The 14,992-nt window shown below is 39.2% G+C and overlaps 1 protein-coding gene across 5 annotated transcripts in view; it reads left to right on the forward strand.

Annotated features, from left to right (window-relative positions):
- The first annotated feature begins 1,227 nt into the window (after positions 1-1,227).
- CTNNA2 (catenin alpha 2) overlaps positions 1,228-14,992 on the forward strand; it is a 492,413-nt gene continuing 478,648 nt past the window's right edge. For all 5 annotated transcript variants that reach the window (XM_086612567.1, XM_086612566.1, XM_086612568.1 and 2 more), the window contains exon 1: positions 1,228-1,329. In XM_086612567.1, coding sequence (XP_086468693.1) covers positions 1,228-1,329 — 102 coding nt within the window. The remainder of the gene's footprint in view (positions 1,330-14,992) is intronic.

The raw sequence follows: 14,992 nt of genomic DNA on the forward strand, positions 1-14,992 counted from the left end.
CTCATAGGTGGAGATAAAAACAGGGCCATCACTTAGCAATTACCATCACAAGCAAAACAGACTTGACTTGGGGAAACTGAATTTAATTTATTGCTAATTAGAGTTGAATCATGAGGAAAAAAAAGTCTAAAACACCTTCCCCCATCCTCACTTTTTTGCCAGTCTCAACTTCACTCCTTCACTCCTGACTCTCGTACTTCCTTGCTTCTCCCACCCTGAGCGGCACAGGGAGGACAGGGGATGGGTAACAGGGCTTGCAGTCAGTTCGTAATGCTTCATCTCTGCTGCTCCTTCCTCGTGCTTTTGCCCTGCTCCAGTGTGAATCTTCGCCGTGGGCTGTGGTCCATCAGGTTAAACGTGCTCCTGCCTGTGCTTTCCATGGGATGCGGTTCCTTCAGGATATATCCATCTGCTGCGGTGTTAGGTCCTCCATGGCCTGCAGTAGTATCTGATCCTATGTGGTCCTCTATGGACTGCAGGGAAATACCATAGTCTTCTTCAGGGGCTGCAGGGTAATATCTGCTCTGGCAACTGGATCACCTCCTCCTGCTTCTCCTTCGCTGACCTTGGGGTTTGCAGAACAGTTTCTCACGCTTTCTTTACCTCACTCCTCACACTGCCAAACAGTGTTTTGTCCTTTCTTAAATGTGTTTTCCCAGCAGTGCCACCAGCATCGCTGATCGGCTCATCTGAGTGGTGGGTCCGTGCTGTGTCCAACACGTGACAGCCCCTGGCCTCTCCCCACAGAGCCCACCTTGCAGCTCCCTCACTACCAAAACCTTGCTATGTACACCCAATACAACATGTATGCAGCATAGAATCATAGAACGGTTTGGGTTGGAAGGGACCTTCAAGATTATCTAGTTCCAGCCCTCCTGCCATGGGCAGGGACACCCTCCGCTACACCACGTTGCTCAAAGCCTCATCCAACCTGGCCTTGAACACTTCCAGGGATGGGGCATTCACAGCATGACAGGTTATCTATGCTTAAGGGTATGGGAGAGAAAAAAAATCGGAATATAAATGTTTAGGCACTCAGTGGATGTGACAATGGTGCACGTGGGAGTTCTTGGAGAGGGAGAACACTAGCAAGATTATGGAGAAGTATGTTATATGTGAACGGAAACAGCATATATATCCTATTCTCTAAATAGATTATATGCAGCATTTAGGTATTAGATTAATAATATTCATGGATCTTGTCTCATTTTGTCTGTTCTAGGGAGTATGACTTCTGCAACGTCACCTATCATTTTGAAATGGGACCCCAAAAGTCTGGAAATCAGGACTCTCACAGTAGAGAGGCTATTGGAGCCACTCGTTACCCAGGCAAGTATCTTCAATTTGTTTTACTTCTTCCTTTAGCCTGATGCTATATTTATTCATTTTGCATAATTATTTAATAATTTTTGATAATGGAAACTTGAACAGTTTTTGTTTGTGATCTCTAGTGGAAAGCTCTGTTCAAACATGTTTAGAAGTTCTTGTTCTAAATAATTTATAGTCTCAAAGTATCAGTGGGAATACAGTAGCAACAACTATTTAGTTATGTTTGTGTTTTAAAAGCAGTTTAGAAATTTATGAAACAGTCAATTTAAGACAAGGGTCTGACTGAGTACATACTCTTAGTTTGTTCTTATACCATGGAAGACAGGTTCATATCAAAACCAAACAAAACCAACCAACCACAATAAAGAAACTATTAAAACCTGTTTCATTTCACACTGTGATTGATTAGGAGCGTATGCTCAACCATTTACGTTTCAACTGAATAAAATTTGCTAATAGCAGCTAAAATATTTGTCTAACATTCTAAAAAGAGGAAGATGAAAGTGATGCTAGATAACGGATGTAACACATATATATTTGTGGTATCCAGCCTTTAACCAGGTAGACCGGTTTCTTTCTTGTCAGAGAAAATCTGTATATATCTATGCATATCACGTTCCCTGTGTCGGTACAAATCGACGTGTGCTATGAGTGTGTGGACAGGGGCAGGAACCGTGTGGTCCAGAGAAATATGGCAGTAGACATCAAACTTCTGTCACTATCAGTGCAATTTGCTGAGACCGTGGCCTGGTGCCTTTCTGTTCCTGAGTTGCCATTAATAATGGGAAGCTCATTACATAACTTTATCCTAGTAAGCTTCAAGATGGGTAGCTCCATTATTTACAATACACACACAAGTCATTTTTCTTCTAGGAATGCTGATTATATTAAAAATGAATGCCAGCTAACTCCATCTGTCCATCCACCTGTTACTAACAATTCTCTTGGAGATGTTGTGGATCTTGAGACTGGTCCGCTGGATAGAAATGTAAATCTTCTTTAATTCCCCCAAATGAGGCCTCTGTATGGTTCCTATGCTTCTTAAAGTGAATTATTTTCCAAAGAAATCACACTTATTCTTCTTTCTTTGTTTTTGAAAAAACATACATTACATTTTTACAAATTGTTCTGGACATGAAGGTCTTTAACAATGTACACAACTTTACGGACTCAAAGGTGAAGAGGTGTATGTTTCGTTTCACATAGCTGTTGATAACATGGTAATTAACTTTCATTATAAACTTGATAATATTGTTGTTGATATGGAATATGGACTAAAATCCTGAATTCATTGCGATACCAACTGAAAATTAGGTTATGAGCTCTGCATTATTCTGGTCCTGGCGTTGTCATAGGAAGTGAAGCTGCTTTGAACCATATCTGTTATGAAAAGTAGAAGTTACTGAGTCTTCTGTGAGTGAATTTCCTGTTTTCCTTTCACTTTATTTTCCAACACCTTGCACAGAAAAGAGAATGCATCAGCCAAGAAGTGAAATACCATTGTAGTTTCGTAGTTTCTCAAGTTGCTTGGGCTAACTTTTGGTTTAGCTAGTTCTATGTTTGATAGCACGCCTCAACAAATGTAAATAAAGAAGTTACAAGTTGGACTGTAGGACGTGGATTTCTTCATTGGTGGAAACTAAGATGCCCAAGATCCTTACCTGTATATTTTGATGAGGGACAATGTGTTTTGACTTTAGCAGTATGTCAAGAAGACTAGAGAAAATAAAGTGTTCAGAGGGGGTAGAGGAATGTCGGGCTATAGTTTTCTTCAACATTTGTGAATATTTCCATCCTGATTTCTTCATTTCATAGGTGTCAAGATAGTATGGACATATAAAAAAAAAGCTTTTTGAACATGTAGTTTAATTTCTTGTATTAGAGAAATAAGTGGTTTTACTGATTTTTCTCTACTTTGAATCCATTAAAGTATGTTTGACTAAAGCAGGCTTTTGTGAGCCACACAAACATAATCACAAAAGCTTCAAGTGATGAGAAATGTGCTACCTTCAGATGGTGTTTATCTGTTGCATTTTTAGCTTAAGTTATTCAGCTGCTCTTTCTGTTTTTCTCAGATAAGCTAACGATCATCCCAGTTTAAAGGCTTTTCTTTTTTTCTTCTTAAAATTGCATGTACAGTCTGGTCAAGTCAAGAATAGTATCTCGTTTACCTCTGTTTGGGCTTAGATTGCAATCTGCCTATGCAGTGACAACCTCCACAACATACCCTGTGCGCATTCCACCAGCGAAGATTTGGATCGCCTTAACGTATTTCAAAGCACTTTCCTTCCTAAAAAGAACATCTGATTTGAAAGTTTATCTTGACAAATAAATAAATACATAAATATTTAATCCCTGTTCAGTTTGAGCTCTGAAGTCCACTATAGATTGATAAGAGCTGCTTAACACAGAAATCAGAGAGATGTGAAGTTCTTCCATAAGTCATTAAAAATAGGTCGCTGAATAAAAGAGAGAGATTTAACAGCCACAAAATGTAACAGAACTGTGCAGCACAAGTTCCTGAGCAACCTGATCTGAATTTGAAGGCAGCCTTACTTTGACCAAGAGTTTGGAAGGGATGAGATCCTGAGGTCCAGTACAGCCAAAATTTTCTGATTCTGTAATTTCTAGCACCACCAAGACAAATCCATGTTTTATTTTGGCATTCACACTTGAATATTTAGAGTATCTTCTTGTCCTTTAAGCAGTGTATGATTTTGGAGAATACTTGAAAAAAAAAAAACAACCCAGAAAATGGTTGTACACAAGTCTTTGGGCTGCAGAAATGCTGATCAAGCCTTTTGTATTGGGGAGTGTGTGTGTGTGTGTGGTTTAGGCTCTGAACTCAAGTGTATATACAGGCACATGTGTAGTGGGTTTGTGGGGCAAGGTTTTGGTAGCAGGGGGGCTACAGGAGTGGCTTCTGTGAGAAGCTGCTAGAAGTTTCCCCTGTGTCTGATAGAGCCAGGGCCAGGCAGTTCCAAGGCGGACCTGCCGCTGTCCAAGGCTGAGCCCATCAGTGATGATGGTAGCACCTCTGGGATAACATAGGTAAGAAAGAGGAAAAAAAAACAACAAACACCTGAGCAATTGCAGCTGAAAAGAGCAGTGAGAATATGTGAGAGAAACAACTGCATAGACACCAAGGTCAGTGAAGAAGGAGGGGAAGGAGGTGCTCCAGGCACCAGAGCAGAGATTCCCCTGCAGCCCGTGGTGAAGACCATGGTGAAGCAGGCTGTGTCCCTGCAGCCCGTGGAGGTTAACAGTGCAGCAGACATCCACCTGCAGCCCATGGAGGACCCCACACAGGATCAGGTGCCCAAACCAGGCTCCTGGCAGGCCCTGTGAACCCTTGGAGAGAGGAGCCCATGCTGGAGCAGGTTTGCTGGCAGGACTTGTGACCTCATGGGAGGGACCTACACTAGAGAAGTCTGTTCCTTAAGGACCGCAGCCCATGGAAGGGTGAAGTTGGTGAAGAACTGCAGCCCGTGGGAAGGACTCAATGTTGGAGAAGTTCATGGAGGACTGTATCACCTGGGAGGGACTCCATGCTGGAGTAGGAGAAGAGTGTGAGGAGTCCTGCCCCTGAGGAGGAAGGAGTGGCAGAAACAACGTGTGATTAACTAAGAGCAAGCCCCATTCCCTGTGCCACAGCAGGGAGGAGACAGAGAAAACAGGAGTAAAGTTAAGCCTGGGAATAAAAGAGGGATGAGGTAAGATGTTTCAAGATTTAGTTTCTATTTCTTATTATCCTACACTTGCTTGATTGGTAATAAACTAAATTAATTTCCCCGAGTCGAGTCTGTTTTGCCCATGATGGTAATTGATGAGTGATCTCTCCCTGTCCTTATCTTGACCCATGAGCCTTTCATTAGATTTTCTCTCCCCTGAACAGCTGAGGAGTGACAGAGCAGTTTTGGTGGGCACCAGGGTCAACTCACCACTACATGAGTGACAGATTTTCAAATGGTGGCATATCTACTGATTTCTACCGAAATTTTGGGGAGTAATAGAGAAATGTGATGTAGATTTTTAAAAAACACCTTAGTGAGTCAGGAGAATGGTGCATTAAACCTGAATTTTAGACAAGCTCATTAGTGTTCCAGATGAGAAAATATGGATAACCTATGAATTGATTTAGAAGAAATTATAAGACAGGAAGGTTGTCTGAGCTGGAGGCAAAACCAGAAAACAAAATCCATTAACTGATCACGAGAACACATTAGAAATGACAGAATTACATTTATTCTAGGAAGCCCTGAACTAGCAAACTAATTAAACTTTCTCTGGCTTTCAGAGATGTAAGAGTATCGGAGCTTACTGGGGTACCTATTTTCCCAGTGCTTGTTGTCTTGTTTAAAGAGTAACAGTTATGCCTCACTACATGGCTTTTCTCAAATTATGATTATTGAGATTTTGTAAGAAATGTGTGATTGAAAAAATTGTTGGAATTTCTTTTTTCAACAATATTGAATTTAATAATTGAAATATGTTTCTTTTCTCTAGATTCAATGTCCAGTATAATGTAATTGTATTTACTGCTAGTTTTTTTTTTTTTCTGAGAGTTTATAATAGTTAACCTCTTTTAGTATAGATCTTATAATTTTTAATTCTATGACATTTTTATAAGGAAATATATAACTACAACATACCCTCAAGTAATACTGCCTTTTATTCTCACCTTCATGCGTAGTAACCAAAATTAATTACAATTTTATTTGTCAGACTGTAGATGGTTTTCATAAGAAAAAACAATTACATTTTTTAGGAAGGACTTAACTACCACTACCTGATATTTAATGTGTAGCTGGAAAATAGTGCTTGTGGAGGGGGTCCATAAGGACTCAGGGGTTATTTTTTTGGTTACTGGTGGTTTTGCATAATAATTAAATACTGACAGGAATACAAGTTCTATATGTTAAGGAGAGAAAAAAAAAAAAAAAAAAAAAAACAAAAAACCAAAAACCCCAATCCAACATAAAAAAAACGCAACCATAAACCAGCAACAGCAATGCAATCTTTTTGTTCTTGTCGAAAACACCAAAAATACTCATGTGTGAACACATGGATGAAAAGATGAAGGAATTGTTTTTAATTTTTGAGGATGAGATTTGCTTTTTTGACGAGATTTCAATTTTCTAGTGTCAACCTGTGGTTCTTTTTGTTAGTTTTTCCCAGGTATTTTAAATAGCAGAGTGGCTGGTTTACAAGTGCACCTTTATTACCAGAGCCATGCAGCACTTGTGCTGTTTAGGATTTTTGGACTAGTATGTATTTTTTCAGAATTGTAACAATAACACAAATAATAGTGAGTGTTCCTGTTGCAGATTTTTCATGACTGATTATGTTTTACTTCAGTATGACACATTTTTGTCCTTCTGGACAAAAGAAGAGCACTTCACTCTGCTGTGAAGAGACAATTCTGAATTGCCGTGCATGTTTTGGCTTTTTTTCCCAGTAAATTTAAAGATGCCCGTTTTAGTAGCTTACAATAAAATAATAGTATGTTATAAGGCAGATAAAAATAATTGATTTTAAATTATTTTTGTATATGGTATCACTCAGTAAAATTAAGTAACCTATATCTATAAAATAAACAAGTAATTAGATAAAAAGAGCAGTTTTAATTAGAGCAATTTATTCAGAAAATCATCATAATTATGGCTGATGTTACACTTCATGATTTCTTCTCAAAGGACTTGTGCCTATTCTAATCCCTTGTGCAGTATATTTGGAAAATGGACTGGTTTCTCTGTTACTATGGGAAATATAAATATATTCTCAACCATTCCAGTTAATCAGATATTATTTATATTCAGTGAACCTTGTTCTTATTGCATTTAAACATTAAATCGGGTGTGCTAACTAATCTCCATGAAAAATATACTATGGATTGTTATTGTCAAGGAGCTGCATCTGAACCACACCTATGTACGTACGTGCACAGGTTTCCTTTTGGAGGGTTTCTGAATGTGTTTGCATGTTTCAAACAATTTTGAGAAAACCAGTAACAGGTGATGGAGCACTGTATGCCTCATATACTTGTGTTAGTAATTGCACAAAATTTTTGAGCAATTTCTCCATTTGATAGCTGAATTCAGCTGAAGTCGTCTTCAAGACATACCTAAGGGAAAATGAAATATAAAGACATATCATTTGAGCTCAATTCAGCTGTACAATGAGGTCAATATTATTTTGCCTTTTTTTTTTTTTTTTTTTTTACTTAAACAGGACTGTTTTCCCAATTGTGAAGTTAGTGTCTGTTTCTACCAGAACACTCCCAGATCTGTGGCATTTCTGGGAGTGTGGGAGGTTGGACTGCACATCAGTTGTTTCTGCCGTGGGCTAATTAGGGGATGGCCATTTGAGTCAATGAGTCAAAGCTGAATTCTATCAGAAAATGAATTTGAAATTTTTCTTTTCTAGCTAAAACCGAACTTTAAACATTATTTATGAATTATTTTGTTGAATAGGAACAGAATCCACCTTACTTTCTGTGATGGTTTGATGTAAAGGGGTTCTGGTGGCAGGAGAGGGGATTTGCTCCCTGTGACTTCCCTGGTTTTGGAACCAGGTCAGACCCAGCTCTGGCCACCAGATTGGACTCCCATCCCCCTGGGGGTTGAGCCAATCGGCGCCTCTGCGAATTGCCCTATTTAAGTTGGGACAAAGGAACTGGAAAAGATGCTTTGCCCGGAGGCGAGGAGAGAAGGGAGGAGGTCGCTGCCCCTGCTCCCCGGCTCCTGGCTGGGGGCTGCCCGCACCAGGCCTGTGCCACCCATTGAGGATGGCGGCGGCGGAGCTGCCGGGAGAACTCGGGGAGTGCCCCACTCCCGGGGTGCCCGCTGGGCGGAGTTCACCCAGAGAGGACTGAGATCTGAGAGAAACGGCCACACAGACACCGGGTCAGTGAAGATGAAACGGGACGAGGTGTGCCAGAGCTGAGTTTCCCCTGCAGCCAGTGGCGAGATGGCAGGCGGCCCCCCTGCAGCCAGGACGGACTCGGTGGAGCAGAGACCCGCTCGCAGCCTGTGGAGAAACCCACGTCGGAGAAGAGATGCCTGGGCCTGAGGATAGTCGTGAACCATGGGATGCACGACAAGGTAGAGACGCATCCAGAGTCCGTGTGACGACCCACGCCAGAGCGAGTGGCAGCAACTCCCTAAGAATCTGTGACTGTGGTAAAGCCCGCACTGGAGCAATCCGATGGGGAAGGATTGCATCCTGCAGGTAGGACTCACGCTGGAGAAGTTTGTGGATTTTCCTCGTGAATGGGGGATCCACTGGAGCAAGGGAAAAGGGGGTAAGGACTCCTTCTCCTTTAAGAAAAGGAACGACAGAAACAACATGGATGAACTGACCTGCACTCCCCCGTTCCCTGTCCCCCTGCACCACTGAGGGGGAGGTAGAGCCGGGAAGAAAATGAAAGGGGGTGGGGAGGTGGGGTTTTTTTAAGATCTGGCTTTGTTTCTTTTTATCCTCTCAAGTAACTGGTTTTCTTTGTCTCTGTCTTTTTAAGTAACTGTTAATAAACTGCTTTGCTTTAAGAAATCCGAGTCTGTTTTGCCCAGGACCATGGTTGATGGGTGCTCCCTCTGTTCTTGTCTCAACCCTCAGTCCTTTTATTTTTTTTTTTTCTCCACTTCTCTGGGGAAGGAGTGAGAGAGTGGCTGTGTGGAGTTTAGTTGCCGGATCAGCCTAAACCACAACACTTTTTCCAATATTAGGCTATTTATCACTTAAAATAATTTTTGAACCGAAAACTAGCAGATGCATATTTACATCGGGGTATCTTTTCTACAAGAAATTTCTTGATACAATTTCTACAAGAAATTGTATCTTTTCTATTTTTATTCTCCCTTGCTGGAAACCAGTAGACTATTTATAGTTTGTAATGTCCTCTAAGATCAGGACTTGTCAGTCTGTGTTTGCCTTCCAGTGATTTTATTCTGTGTTTAAAGGTGTTTATATGTGTATTTATACTTTCAAGTTTATGCATATGCAGGTTAGCATTTGCTGGGGGAGAATGAAGACTTGGATGGCTTCAGATCTCATCCGTTACTCCCATGTTCTGTTTTTATGAGATAATGGTGCTAAACTCAAAGCAATGTAACTTCATGCCTACTTTTTCTTTTCTACCACACACAGCCAATATGGAGAGATGGTGAGAAAATTTGTTATTGGTGTATCATTACTGGAAATGCAAGTTATTCTGAAACTGTCTATTTGCAGTAAATGGTGACTGAAAAATCGAATAGCTGAAAAGAACCTATTCTACTGTGTAATTTTTTGTACTAAATGCTAGTTTTCCCATTTATTCAGAAAGTCTTCAATCTTCTTCATCATTAGCACGTGATTAGTGGTTCAGGGTTACCAGAAAGTGGTTTTGAGTTTGTGGTATGCACAAAACCATCTTCATCACAGTTTAACTTAAAAAAAGCATTTACTGCTTTGACTCTTCGGTCCGAGAGATAGTCTGACCGTAATGAAGTGTGTTTGCTGGGTATGACGTGAATATATCCAAGTGCAATGAGTAAGTTCTGAGAAGGAATTTGCTAGATGTCTTTGCCAATACAGTGAAAAATAAACTATCCGATTTGGTGCAGTTACGTAGGTTGTGTCACGGCCTTGAACTATTATATGAGCAGAAGGTAGGTGCTCTTTCCCACCTACAGAGCTGATCTCACAAATTGAGATCCATCCGTATTCTTTAAGTTGGATTCTCTTTTGGGGTCCAGGCTTCTCATGTCTTCTCATCAAAGCCAAACCAAGAGAAGAGACACATGGAATAAATATGTAGCTAATGACAAAAAGACATACACCATGTAGAAACACAGCTTTATGTAGACTGTGCACATTAATATTAGACCCAAACCTCATTGCTTACTTGGCAGAGATGCTAGTTGTCCTTGCAAAGAACTTGAGTTTTAACTTCAGGAAAGAAAGAACTGCTGAAAATTTCTCCCATCATAACTGATTAGACTGTAATCGTAATGAGGCTGGTGTCTTGACTAAACAGAAATATAATACATAAACATCAAGAAAAGACAAATAGCTGAATATCAAGCCAGAGTAAACATTGAGAAATTTTGCTGGTATTTCCAATCGTGGCTCCATTGCAACAATGAATGTATTGCAGTGGAGGTATTGGAGTGGGGAAAGTTGGGTGAATCTTTTCTATAAGTGTAGAGTATTCACCAGGGAAGAATTAGTACAAGCAATTGCACAGCTGAAACCTGGGAAAGTCCCGGATACTGTCTTCATCCTGACTACTCCCCGGTATCCAGTGATAGGACACGTGGGAATGGTTCAGAGCTGTGCCAGGGAAGGTTTAGACTGGACATTAGGAAGCATTTCTTTACTGAGAGGGTCGTCAAACACTGGCACAGGCTTCCTAGAGAGGTAGTCGATGCCTCGAGCCTGTCAGTGTTTAAGAGGCATTTGAACAATGCCTTTAATTACATATTTTAACTTCTGATCATCCCTGAAGTGGTCAGGCAGTTGGACTACATGATCATCTAGGTCCCTTCCAACTGAAATGTTCTCTTCTGTTCTAATTCTAAGTCTGTTCTAATTCTAAGTCTGTTCTATTGAAATAGTACAGTCTGGAGTTTTGAAACTTCTCTATCTGTTTTCCTAACCATGTTCTTTTCTTGCATGTAGTTTTCTTGCAACTGTTTCATGGAAGAGTTTTCAGATAATTGTGTTCTTGTCTGGAATTTCCAAACTTTAAGCAAGAAGATCAAACTAATATGAATAATTATTGTAATATCTTTCTTCTACTTGTGCCCTTGAAGATGTATAGCAAGATGCAGTGAAGCAGAGCTGAGCCTTTTCTATCTTCAGAAATACAACTCAGCAGGTTCTTAACAATCCTGTTGATTTAATTGGGGTCATTGCTGTAGAAGGAGAACATCTAAAGGTTTTGTGGGAAAAATTGCTTTGGTTGCATTTTTAGTTGATTCTTTTCAGTTTGCTTGAACAGCAGTTATATATTTTGTTTTTTCAGAATATCTTGTGAGCTGCACGTCACTTCCAAAAATTCCCAGAGTCAACAAATGTATTAGCAAATTACAATCTTTTCCTTTTATGTCAAAAATGCTAAATGAAGCAGAATAGGTGGATCAGCTTATGTTTTAAAAGATGATTGCATAGTTAATAGCCGGTGGCCTTGTTACAAAAGAAGTAATGGATTTTAATTTTAGCTGATAAGCACGGTTTTTGTTGTTATTGTTATCATAAACTTATGCTTACTGAAAGTATTTGACATTTTTTTTCTGGTGGTTACAATAAAAGACTTCAAAATTATTGCAGCAGATGTAAGTGTTAATACAATAATTTATATAACTATAATAATTCTAAGTCTAGGACATTTTTATAATGTCACAGTGCTTTGTTTTTAGTATCCCCAAATGCGAATCAAATGTATTAAAACTAAATTATGTCCGTCACAAACAGTATGAGCAGGGAGTGGAATGGTTTGTTAAGGAGCAACTTCAACATATCTGTTATGATATCCAACTGATTGTGAGCTCATAGTAGCAAATGATAATATAATCCTTGAGTGGATCAGCTGGTAGGTATAAAGTACATTTAGTGAGGCAGTATTATTCTTATAACAGCATTAATGAGATTATTATTGGAAGAATTCCCCATTCTCAAAAAAAGATGTTGACAAACTGGAAGGAGACCAGAGAAGAAATATGTGAATGATTCAAGTTTTCTCTTTTAATGGCAGACTAAAGACTTTGGATGTATTTGATTTATGTGCAGGCTTATCAATAAAAAGAAATCATCTCAAATTAACTGCCCATATAGAATTTAAGACAATTTCCGATAACACTTGTAGCATAAATAATATTCTAGAATCAATATCTAAATTCAAATGTGGTATTCACACTCTGAAATGAAACCATCCCATCATTAAAATGATATTCAGTAAGAATTCTGAAGTATTTACAGGAGTAGGCTGTAGTAAAGGAAGTGGTATTATGATCTTAACTAATAAACATTTCTGTATGAGCAAAAAAGTTTTATCGTAGTGAAGGGTTTTTTATCTGACAAAATCCTCCACTGGAAACTGAAACATAAATAAATATAAACTGTAAATAAACTTTAAGTAACATACCTGCTGGAATAGTTCTCCTGGAATGGTGGGAAATTCAGTGCTACCAAAATCTTTGATTAAGTACTGGATGTATTTTTGAAGGAAATACTTCAGATCTACCAGGAGTTATAAAACTGGGAAAAGAATTACTGGAAGAACAAAAAACTGTGCAATAATGGGGCTTCTTACTTTATGAATCAGGGTGGGAGCAGGAACAGGATTGCTTATTTTCTGTCATAGATCAGATTTGACAGGAAAAAGAGAAAATAGATACACAACCTACGTGATGAAGTATGTATGGTTCTAACGACTTCGGAAGCAATTTGGGATTTAAAGTTTGTAATCTGTCTTAGCTTCATTCTTGCAAGTGATGCAAAAGGCTTCATTTGCTGTATGTCATCAAGCTTCAAAAGTTAGAAAGGCTAAAATATAAGTCTGATTACAAAAAGAATAAACTAATTACAAGATTTTGCTCTGAGGTGTTAATTAAGCTAATTATAATAGATCCCTGTTCCGAAAAGCAATGGCAATTCTTGTTCCATTTCCCTTCAATTCGTATTTCTGAAGATTGACTGATTTATTTGCAGTTGAAAGAATTCAGGTTGTGGATATGTAGATATTTTTTTCTTTTCTGTTTTGTGGGGTTTTTTTGTTTCCTATGTTAATTTCTTTTGAATATTGATTCAGTTGGGTGTTCACCTTTTAATGGATCCAAATAAATTTTTTAGCAATCTTTGAATGTTTTACAACATGCAGTAGTATGGAACTAGACAGATCTGATCTTTTGGGATATTTTAAAGACAAGACATTGATTTCCAGCCAGAGAAATTTAGAAAAGTGTTGCAGATTTGCCTTAAGCACATGGTCCAAATAACCATATTTAGTTTCCTGTTTGGTAAATTAATTTTTAGTACCTCTTCCCACAACCTCGTAAGTGGTTGATGCTCTTAAATATTATGTGTCTGAGTAGCAAATGCTCAGATTGTAAAGAAATGTCCTCTTCTAGTTGTCTCTTTCAATGGGATGATTAATATTTTCCCCTTGATATATTGAAGTTTCTCTCATTTAGTATATTTCTGTGTACTATTATAGTCATTCAGCACTTACTGATGAGACGTCTCAAACCTTTTTTTACTGTATCATGATGGTATTAAGCATATATAACTCATGCTTAATGTATTCAACACAGATGTGTTCAATATTATGCAGATGACCCTTGAAGAATCCACAAGCAATATTGCTCTGCTGAGTAGTAATTTTCCTTTTTGTAGATATCTGGTTTTTAGAATAAGTCTCTTCTAAATTCTAAATGAGGTCAGTACTAGAATTTTCTTTCTCACTTAGTTTATTGGGTCAGTGTGGAGCCAGGGACTAGTTGCTTGAATTTTCACTCTTGGCCAATAGGTAGCTCTTAAATACAAGGGTATTTAGCAAAAAAAAACCCAGCATAATTGTAACAAAGTAGACCCAACACCTTCTTTTATGTGAATATTTTTCTTCAGAAATTAGTTTTAAAGATGAAAACAGATGGGATTGATTATACATAGCCTTTTAAACCATGAAATACAGTTTAATTTTGGCTTAAGAAATTGTTAGCATGGAAGAGCATAAACCAAAAATCATTCCTCGCCTGCTAGAAGTCACCGCAGACATAACTCTTCACGTTGCACTCAATCTGATCTCCTTTCCCAAATCACCTGCTGCAGCACCGATATTTGGTATGCGTGGTTTAGCAGTGTCCTGTGCCGTGGGCTGCTCCTGATATGGTGGATCCTGGAGCAGAAGAGCTGTGGCAGAGCCAGGTTGATACCTCCTACTTGCCCGTTGCTTGGCAGCAGCCTGGTGTAGCCCCTTGCCCCGTCATACAGCCAAGGACACTTGGTTGTTGACCTGAGATCTTGCAGAGCTTTCACGTAACCTGAGTCCTTTGACCTATTCTCTTCTCCCTCATGCATATATGCATCATATGATCCAACGTTTGAAGATTTTCCATCTTTTGCGCCACCTTGAAAGCTGGTCAACATATGGAGTATTGAGCCCACGTTTCATTTTTCTATTTGCTTCCCCGCCCCGCCCCCCCCCCCCCCCCCCCCCCCAAACGTTTCCTTGCCTAGCAGCATGCATTTGGGATGGAAGGAGTGGGGAACAGGTGAATCCTCGACATTGTCTTCCTGACAGACCTGGTCATGTACTTTCTAGGGAGCACTCTTTGCACCAAGTCCAGATCTACTGTAGTTCCCTTCTCAAAGCAACAATCAGATTGTGAGTCGGTCAACCTTTCAAAGTGAGTTGATGATGCTCAGGGTATACAACAATATACTGAACTTTCCAACAGTGAAATCACAAGCTAGCCCTGTGCTTGTGAGCATCATATTATTAGACGTGCACTTTCTTATTCTAAAACCTTATCTGCTCGTACAAATGATTAAACTGTAAGTTTTCAGAGAAGGATTTTGGAGAAATGGGATTTGCAGCAGGAATTAATTTTCCTGATTCATTTCATTTTGCTCTATAGTAATGAAAATGTATTGTATCTGCTTATGCTAATAGTGAGTT

The sequence above is a fragment of the Tauraco erythrolophus genome, chromosome 5, assembly GCF_009769465.1.
Source record: "Tauraco erythrolophus isolate bTauEry1 chromosome 5, bTauEry1.pri, whole genome shotgun sequence".
NCBI classification, from domain to species: domain Eukaryota; kingdom Metazoa; phylum Chordata; class Aves; order Musophagiformes; family Musophagidae; genus Tauraco; species Tauraco erythrolophus.